The sequence below is a fragment of the Thamnophis elegans genome, chromosome 1 (genome assembly GCF_009769535.1).
Source record: "Thamnophis elegans isolate rThaEle1 chromosome 1, rThaEle1.pri, whole genome shotgun sequence".
NCBI lineage: Eukaryota > Metazoa > Chordata > Lepidosauria > Squamata > Colubridae > Thamnophis > Thamnophis elegans.
The window spans coordinates 67,888,689-67,898,881 of NC_045541.1; the positions used below are offsets into that span (position 1 = coordinate 67,888,689).

At 41.3% G+C, this 10,193-nt stretch overlaps 1 protein-coding gene across 5 annotated transcripts in view; it reads right to left on the bottom strand.

The window, feature by feature from the left end:
• The window catches only part of TNKS1BP1 (tankyrase 1 binding protein 1), a 33,135-nt gene extending 27,534 nt beyond the window's left edge, over nucleotides 1–5,601 (bottom strand). For 3 of the 5 annotated variants that reach the window (XM_032218940.1, XM_032218947.1, XM_032218931.1), the window contains exon 1: nucleotides 5,436–5,601. In XM_032218940.1, coding sequence (XP_032074831.1) covers nucleotides 5,436–5,498 — 63 coding nt within the window. In that variant the 5' untranslated portion in view covers nucleotides 5,499–5,601. The remainder of the gene's footprint in view (nucleotides 1–5,435) is intronic. The other 2 variants (XM_032218961.1, XM_032218955.1) reach the window with 1 other exon arrangement.
• Nucleotides 5,602–10,193: the final 4,592 nt, after the last annotated feature.

Genomic DNA, 10,193 nt, shown 5'->3' on the forward strand with positions numbered 1-10,193 from the left:
TGTCTCTGAAAAGTGATGTATTTGGAGAAAGAGAGAAATGTATTCATGTTATTAGATTATTTATTTTCTCCCTGCACAGAAAAGAATGTTATCCATATAAAATAAGTATGAAGTAACTTTCAAAGAGGAAGTACATACTTTAGGAAAATATGCACAATGAGTAAACAAAGAACCAGGAAAAAAAACTCTGTTTGGCTGAGAATATCACATGCTGAAAAGAATTTATTGAGTTTGTGAATAGGAAGAAATTATCACAGCAAAATTCTTTTCCTCAGAGTTTTTCATGTTGCAAGAACCGTGGAGGTGGGAGTTGAGGGATGAAAGGAGGCTTTTTTTCATACCTCTTCTACATTTTGGCTTGAAAGCCTTTAAAATCTAACCTTAACCCCAACTTTTCTATGCAGGTAGTCCTCAATGTACAACCTTTTGCATAATGAGCATTCAAAATTACAACAGCACTGAAAAAAGTGACTTATGACCAGTTCTCACAGTTATGACAATTGCAGCATCCCTACAGTCACATGATCAAACTTTAGGTGCTGGGCAACCAGCATGTATTTACAATGTATGTAGCATCCTGGGGTCCTGGAATTGTCATCTGCAACCTTCTTAGGGAACATGTGACAAACAAGGTCAATAAGAGAAGCCAGATTTACTTAGAGCCGTGGTGGCGCAGTGGTTAGAGTACAGTACTGCAGGCTACTTCTGCTGACTGACTGCAATTTGGCAGTTCAAATCTCACCAGGCTCAAGGTTGACTCAGCCTTCCAACCTTCCGAGGTGGATAAAATGAGGACCCAGATTGTTGGAGGCAAGAGGTTGACTTTGTAAACCACTTGGAGAGGGCTGTAAAAACACTCTAAAGCGGTATATAAGTCTATGTGCTATTGCTATTACTAATGACCCCTTGATTCACTCAACAACTTTAGCAATTCGCTTAACAATCATAGCAAAAAAGGATTATAAAATGAGACATGACTCACTTAGCAACTGTATTGCTTAGCAATGGAAATTTGGGGTTCAATTGTGGTCTTAAGTTGAAGACTACCTGTAAATACTTTCCCACAGAAAAAATGTTGGGGAGGGGTTTAAAAGTATTTGTAACACATCTTCAAATAAAGTTTTTGGGCAAGGAAATACATTGTATTATCCAAATGAGCCTTGGGGCTACAGTGACGAACAGTTGATATGCAGAAAATAAATGTGTAGAATTATAGTAAGCTACAAGGACCTAAGAAAGATAGGAAGATTCAGTGTGCAAAGAAAAAAAAAGTTGTTTCTAAAGCAGAGTAATTATTGCATTCTCTATAGAAATGTTCATTATACTTCCTTAGAATTTGGTGATGTAAGACAAAATTAGTTCCCTCTGTTTAGGAAACTAAAAGAAAGCGACAGTGATTTAGCCAAGGCAGATAAATTAAGTAATAGCTAAGCACAAATTTCAACTGATGCATCTAAATCCGTCAGAGAAAGAAGAGTTTCCTAGAACTTGAATCAGAATCAACTGCAACTTGAGACACTGCAACTTTAAATTACACAAGAACCCTTCCCCCCTCCCATTGGGATTATAATAAGGATCTGGTTGAGGAAATCCTGGGGAACAAGCAAAGAGCAGAGAAAATATGGAATGAAGAAACCTGAGACACAGAGACAACAAAAGGTATAGTAAGAAGGCAGCAAGTACCAAAACTGAACTAAGAAATTGAAATGACAAAATCCCCAAAGGGCACTGTTAAATATCTACATAAACTCCTGTTGTAAAACATTCATACCTTCAAGATACTCAATAAAACATCTCCTACAGAAAAATCCAGAGAAGACATAGCTTGTAAGCCTTCTCTAGACTACTGGTGGATTAAGCATCCATGACTATCATCATGATTATCCCCATATAACCTGTGATCAGCTGGTTCCAAACCATTTTTTCTTGAGCAGTGATGGGGACATTTGGCCTACAGATAGTTTAGATGTCAACTCTCAATGTCCTAAATCAGCAGAGGCAATGAGCATGATAAAATGTGATAATGCAGCAATATTTACAAGGCTAAATTTTCTTCCTTCTTAACTAAGAGGGCCACTGACACAGACAGTTCAATACGCTTCTTATACTAGTTGCCTTCTCCAACACACCAAGTCTTGTTGTTTACTTGTTCCCAGAAATTTAAACAAATTTCCCTGAATTATTGCATTCTAATTTTTTTCTAAACTATTTAAAAATGCTGATCAACAATAATTGATATATCTATTATAATATAGAAATAAAGCTTCTATTGCAATATATGTTTCTTACATATATTGCAATAGAAGCTTTATTCCTATATTATAATAGATATATGATTATTTCTTACAAGCTTGTACTGAACGAACCTAGTCATTCCATTTGCTTGAAAATGTGACTCATAATGTTTAAACTCTACTTCTTACGTACCACTCTAAGGAGTGTCCCTGCACTCTGTTCTAAATGCAATCTAGCCAGAATTTGAAGCTATAACAAAGACAAAAAAAATGGGTAAAATTAACAAGCACCTATTCATTTCAGGTATATTTACCTCCAAAACCACAACTGAGATTTTTCCACTGTACTTTAAAAAAATCAGAACTCTTATCATTTATTTATATAAGCATTCTTCAAGATGGACATAGAAAGGTAAGCTTACTAAACATTTTCCCCAATTTCAGCAATTCTATGCCAAAAGGAAAAAATAGATAAAAGTAGAAACTCTTGCCAAAAACAAAGCTAAAATTGAATTCTTCTTCCCTAGAATGTTAGCAGCCACATGGGAAGCCTTATAGGGAAAGGGCTGAGTGGCTTGTAGTTCCCTCCACAGTAGTGATAGGTACTCCAGATTTGGAGAATAAGTGATATTTTCTCACAACTCTCTCTTCTGAAAGTGTTTCATTATGTGGGAACTCATCTTGTGCAATTGGTACTCAACCAGGCTACCAGTTGTATAGCTCATCATCTGAAAGTATTCCTCCTTTGGTCACATTTTTCATAAAGGAATGAGACAATGAGGTTACTTCTTCATTGAAAGAAAGTAATGACAATGGTCCCCTCTTCTAAAGAGGTACATCTGGTGGGACCCAGAAGAAAGGTCTTCCTCATGGTAGCTCCCTCCCTTTGGAATATCATCTCCACAGAAATTAGACTGCCTTCCACTTTGATACTCTTTTACAAGGTCCTGAAGATCTGGTTTTGTCAATGGGGAACCAAGAGTGAGAGGGAATCCACCAAGTAGTTTGATTAATTGCTGTCATGGGGAGGGGTGTGTGTGTAATATTTTTACTGTTTGTAAATTGGGTTTTTACTTTTTATAAGCTGCCCAGAGAAACTGAGAGTGAATGAGTGGCTATATAAATTCTCTAAGTCAATCAATAAATAAAAAGAATAAAAAGAGAAATAAAAGTTATTACCATGTCTTTCAACAGCCCCCCCCCCCCAATATGCAATAGAGTCTGAACTGTATTTTACATTCAAGTAAATCCCTTGCCATTTATGGATTTTTGTTTTACATATTATCCTATTTATAAAACATTGGCAGATAGGGCATTGATCTCTATTATATGGGTGAAAAGTTTACAGGTAAAAGCAGCCTTCCTGAACTAGGGAAATTTCCAGATGTGTGTACATCAACTCTCAGACTTTTCCACTCAGAATAAAAAATCTAACGGGAATTGAAGCCCATACACCTGGATGAAGCCCATGGTGAGAGAAGACTGCAAAAGTATCTTAGCACGACCACAGTGCACACGCAATTGTTAGAAGAACAAGGATTAAAAGCTCTTGTGGGATGGTTAACCAAGAGGGGCCTCCTTAGGGAAAGGACAGCTGCAGAAAAGTAGAGAATAATAAGTAGGTGCAGATTGACTTTTTTTAAAATGGCAAGAATAGAGGTTTTCGATGAAACCAGACTGGCTTAATAAAAACCGAAGCATAAATTTTACGCTAAAAGACAGGCTTATTTTAATATCACTTTTCATAAAACTCTCTTCCAAAGCCATTTACATTCGCCAAAAGAGAAAGGCCCTGCCCACTAGTTCACAATCCAAAAAGACACACACAAGAGACAGGGAGTGGAAAGGAAGAGCAATATGTTGGCACAGATGTCTAATTTAAACTGGGCTGATCTTGGCTTCCAGAAGTTCTCCCTTGCAAAGCAATATGTGCCTCTTGTTCCTTCAGCTGAAAGGAACACCAAAGTGTTACCCTTCCAGCCTCCAGATAACTGTCCTTAGAATCCGATGTTCCTTCTGGTTGGTGGAGAAGCCAGTCTCTTGAGCCACTCCCCCCTTGTTGTGGTTTTTTTTTTCTCCCCCTCCTGGGAAGGAACAGTTTGTGGCTCTTTTAGTTCAAAAAGATTTCTGAGATCCAAATAAAAGCAGGGCAGATGTAGGTTATCCTAAGATTTTGGAAGCAAAGTGAAAAAAGCAGCCTAAAGATCAAAGGATGCAATTCTGTTAAGCAGATAAGAAGATGGTTTTAAAAGCTGGAAGGGGTGGAGGATTCTCTAGTTTGCCTACTCAAGAAGACAAAGAGAATAGATTATTCCTATCAGAGAAGGAACTGCATTATAAACAACAGGTCCCACACAAAAGGCCGAAATAATGATGCCAAAGGGCCATTTGAAGAATTATCCTTGGCTGGCTTCAAACCACTCTTCTCCCAAGAAAGGCAGGGACTGGGGAAGAACGTGTTTCAAGAACAGGTCAGAGGGTGTATTTTAGGGTCACACAGCCTGTCTGCCTTGATTGCTATTCAGTAAGTTTTAAAAGGAGGTGTGTGTAACCTGGAACCTCAGCCAAGAGAGGGAGTGGTTGGAGAGAGGTAGCGTTGCAAAGTACTCCAGGCAATAAGAGGAGAGGGAGAACCCAGCTACAGGAAAACGAGGCACCATAAGGGTCCAAATCTCGGTGAAAAATCAGGGCAAGAAATAGGCGCCCGGAGTCCAGGCGACACACAAAGTAGCGCAGCCCCGCACCATATGGCACCAACCTCACTGGCCTTCCCGCTGCAGCCAGTCCGCCATCCTTGCTCTGAGCCGGTCAGGTCTCCAGACCAGGCCTTTTACAAACCCTTGCAGCAACTGCGTACTAGGATCTCCAAAACAGAACGCCGCCGTGGTGGCTCGACTCTCCTCCCTCCTAACCCTCCCGGTCCTGTTTTAAAGACCCCAACACTTAACATTTGAAATGGTATTCTCGCCCCCCCTTCCCCCCACATGCGTTCACTGTATCTTCGGGCTCTTTCCCCCTTTCTTGCACCCCTTATCCCCTCGCCGGCCTCCACCCCTTCCCCCCCCCTACCTCTCCCGCTCAGAGCCTCCGGCACCCCGCCACTTTCTGCAAGGCGAAATTTCCCCGAGCGGGATGAGTGAAGAGCCACGCGGCTCCCCACCTTCTCATGGGGGGGGGGGGCGTTCGCGAACTGCTCCTTACCAAGCTTCGCGATCCGGGGCCCAACGGAGGCTCCGGCGATCCTCGCACTCTTTGCATATTCATGACGTTCCCTATCAAGGCCCAGGCTTGCTCCGCCCGTTCTAATTCATATTCATGACCGCGGAGACACCCAGCCTCACGTGTCACAGCCAGGAGGCCAGAGTGGTGAAAGGAAAGGCCGGTCTAGCGAAGGGAGGTTCAACTTACGTTGGACGAGAACCCGTTGCCTACCGCCTTATTAAGGAAAAAACTGGTCTCCGAGAACGGTTGAAGGGTGGGGCTGTGCGGATGCGCCTCCCTTTTGTAACCTGAAGCATTTGTGCAACGAGCTCCCCGCCCGCTAAAAGCATGGATGCTAACGAGCCTGTGATTTGCATTATTGCATATGCGCAATAAATACGCGATGCTCCTCCTGGCTGGTTGCGCTCTCCTGTAGTTATGACTAATGAGCAAAACTTTGAAAGCAAGTCCCTGCCCGCGCAAGTCTCCAACCCACGCATATTTTCCTATTCGATTGTGTGTGTGTGTGTGTGTGTGTGTGTGTGTACGCGCACACACATATACTGGTATGTGTCGAATAAGAAAAGCCATGTCATTTGGAGGCTACACACACATATCAACTGCGTTATTAATTGCCACACTCCGCTACAAGAGGGGCGGGCGACATCTAACAGGCACCACACCCACCCCAAAAGGAAGGCGGTCCCTTGTTCCTTAAAGCCCCGCCCAGATACCGATGGTCGCAACTCTATGGGGTGAGGCTGCTGCTGTGGGATCTCAGACGGGAAGGTTTCGCACTGAAGAATGTAATTAGTAATAGTCTGCCCAGCCAAATATTTTGGGACAGAGACTGGCTGGGACGTCACGCTTTCATATTTTTTCTCTTTTAGGCTATAGTCTGTAAAATGAGTTAGTAATAGGAACGGTGCTTTACAGCCCTCTCTAGAGTCAGCATATCACGCTCCCACCCCCCCAACAATCTGGAACCTCAGTTTACCGACCTCGGAAGGATTTATCAACCTTGAGCCCATGGGACTCAAATTGCCTGCAGTCAGCAGAAATAGCCTGCAGTACTGCGTTCTAACCACTGTGCCAACACAGCTCTTACTTTTGTGTTGCTTTTGAGAAAGCCCATATGCAGTACATGTGAGCTGTTAACTTACTCCCTTATTATTAGCAGGAACTGCTGAACCACATTAACCCCCGTTGCGTTTTAGCACTGTGTTGCATAAACGCAGCCTCTGTTAGTTAATCTTGGCAGTAGCCAGTTTGTTGTGTGCCATCAGTTGCAATTTATGGCTGTGAAAGTTGGACCATAAGAAAGGCTGAGCACCAAATAATTGAGGCCTTTGAACTATGGTGCTGGAAAAGACTCCTGTGAGTCCCTTGGACTGCAAGGCAATCTGGTCAGTTCTAGAGGAGATAAATCCTGACTGCTTTTTAGAAGGCCAGATCCTGAAGAGGAAACACAAATACTTTGGCCACTAATGAGAAGGAAGGACTCACTGGAGAAGAGCCTCATGCTGGGAAAGATTGAGGGCAAAAAAGAAGGGACGACAGAGAATGAGGTGGCTGGATGGAATCACTGAAGCACTAGGCGTGAGCTTAAATGGACTCCAGACGATGGCAGAGGACAGGAAGGCCTGGAGGAACGTTGTCCATGGGGACATGATGGGTCAGACACGACTTCGCAACTAACAACAACAACAACCAGTAGCCAGATTATCTCTGATTATATCTGTCCCCAACCTGGCCCTACAGGTTTATCAATGATAGATCCATCAGTCTTATACAGTAACTCAGTGTATCCATCTGCTGGTGGTATCCCAGGTTTATAGTTAGATCTTTATATAATGTGTCCAAAATGGGATAACTTGAGTCTGATCATTTATGCCTTGAGAGTTTTGAATTGATTTGTTCTATGAACCATTTGTTTATTTTCATAATTTTCCATGGCGTTCTCATGAGTTTTCTGCAACACCGAAGTTCAAAAACATTTAATATTCTTTCTCTCCCATTTGTTCAAAAGCCAACATGGGATATCATTGAATCTGAATAGTTTCCTCAAGGCCTTCATTGCTACTCTTAGTCTGTGGCATATCTCTGGACTGCTAGTTCCTTTACTGTTCTTAGTCCAAGAAAATTACAAAATGCTTGTTTCCTTCATTTGTCTCAATGTTTAGACAGCCAAAGTCAATCTAGATTTCCTTTCTCCCTAAATGCTGTGGGGAGCACATTGTCTATGTTTTCCTTGTTTTCAGTCATTTTTATATTTGATTCTTTCAGACATTTCTTCCATAAAATCTGTATATCTGCTGACAGGTACATTTGCAGTTTGTGGATTTGCAATTTACGTTCTTCCCTTTGTATTCACCTGAATTGCTCAAAATGCTGATGTCCCAATTATCTGTATCAAAATTCAAGGCAATGCCTCCTTCTTCATTGCTTTGCTTTGCTAGCTTTCCAACTCCAACTGATTTTCTTCTACCAGAGAATTTATAATCCTTTGGAGAATCCACTCTGAAAAGGCCAAAATCCCTTTCTTACTTGTTCTTGAGCAACTTCTATCAGCAAATTCAACCTGAAGGTCCTTCTGGACCACATAACTCATGCCTAGTAAAATGGAGTCCAGATTTAGGGAGTTCAGTACATACTCCACACCAGTGGTGAAATTCATTTTTTTTAACTACCGGTTCTGTGGGCGTGGCTTGGTGGGCATGGCAGGGGAAGGATACTGCAAACTCTCCATTCCCACCCCACTCCTGGGGGAAGGATATTGCAAAATCCAGAGAGAGAGAGAGGGAGAGGGAGAGGGAGAACGAACTGGTAGTAAAAAAGTTTTAATCCCACCCCTGGTGTGCCTCCCTTTTAGGGGAAATATTCTGCCCTTTTAACATTTCCTAACATATCTCACTTTCAAAGGAGAGGGGAGGGTGCTAACTTCCTACAAAATCTTTATTTTTAAACATTGGAACAGTTGCTCCACTATCCTGCTTGTTTACCTAGATAGAATTCAGTTGGCTACCCTCTTTGGAGGCTCTAGCAGTAAAACATCTGAGGAAGGGCATCCCCTACTTCATGCCAGCAGGCGTCATTTCTTGTCTTTTAGGGCGTTGGCCTTGTATTCTCCATCTTGTCTATTTTTCCTTCCTTTAAGAGGATAAGCCTCCCTCTTGACTAATTCTCCCTCATTTGCATCTCTGAAGGACTGGTGGGGGCCTTTGCTTGCTTGGGTTCAAAATTCTTTCAAATGTGATCTCTGTTTGCAGACCAGGCAGAATTTTTCTCTAGCCTAGAAATTAGAGGCTTCGGAGAATATCTTTGTTTCTGCTAGGTATTCCTGCTCGTGTATTTTGGATATTATAATCTTGATTATTGCTTGTTTCAGTACATTAAAACACAGAGGCAGACACATCTGAACAAAAGTATCTAAACTTCATCACCATTTTTAAAATAATGTTGATTGCAGATTTTAATTACAACAATAAAAGCAACTGCAAGCTAAACTCAGAGAGAAAGAAAAATAGAATAAAAAGTGTAAAGAATGAAAAAGGAAAAGAAGATAAAAAAGAAAGAAAAGAAAGAAAGAAATGACTTCCCACCCGCATCACAAGAAATATAAACAAATTGCATGTGATGGACTATAGTCTGGATTCCCAGGAGGGAGGGATTGCACTCCAGAGGGCCAAAAGACAGTCAAGGGCAGACAGTTTGATTGAGTGTTAAAAGGCTCCTCCCTAGCAATTCTCAAAGTATATCTTTAACTATGCAAGTAGTTGCTTTATCTTGGCAAGATTTCTGTGTATAGATGAAGAATAGTAAAGCAAATTGCTCAGAAGTAATTATACATATCTTTCTTGGTTCTTGAGGACTGACATTTGATACCTTTTCACTACCTATAAGGCTACAAACAAATCTCTCCTCTTCCCATAATCCATCACTTACAGGGGTGAATTCTAGCGTGAATTCTGGTGTTACTACTGGTTCACTTGTGTCAACTCGGCACTGGATACTTGCATGCTGTATGTGCGCTGCATGTGCATGTACAGTTCAATGGAAATTGTTCTGTGCATGCGCAAAACTCAAAAAAAAGATTCCAGGGATAGCGGCGACCAGGAACCAGTTCGTGGATGTGGCCAGCCTGGGTTGCTGCCGGTTCTGCGACCCAGGCTGGCATACCGGTAGGAACCCACCTCTGATCACTTACCTATATGCAAATCCATAAATCATTAGCTTTTCAGTCCTGGTGTCAGAAAAAGTCCATACATTTTATTAGACATAGAAATACGTCTTATATTCTAGATTGAACTTAGCTTCTTCTTACTGAACTAACTTTTAACAGTTTAAATCATTTCTGATCTTAAGCATAGGCTAACTGGAATTTCTTAGTCCCGTATTTATTTTGTATATACTCAATCCATTTTTTCCAGTCTCGTTTATATCTCTCATTTGAATGATCTTTGAGATATGCCGATATTTTAGCCATTTCAGCTAAGTTTGTTACTTTCAATGTCCATTCTTGGATTGTAGGCAAGTCTTCCTTCTTCCAATATTGCGCCACCAACAGTCTTGCTGCAGTTATCAGGTGCAGAATCAAATTGGTCTCTACCACTGTAAAATCAGTACATATACCTAGTAAAAATAACTGAGGACTAAACTTTATCCTTTTTTTAAAAACATTTTGCATGACCCACCATATTTTTATCCAAAATGCCTTAACCTTTTGGCAGGTCCACCATATATGATAATATGTAGCAT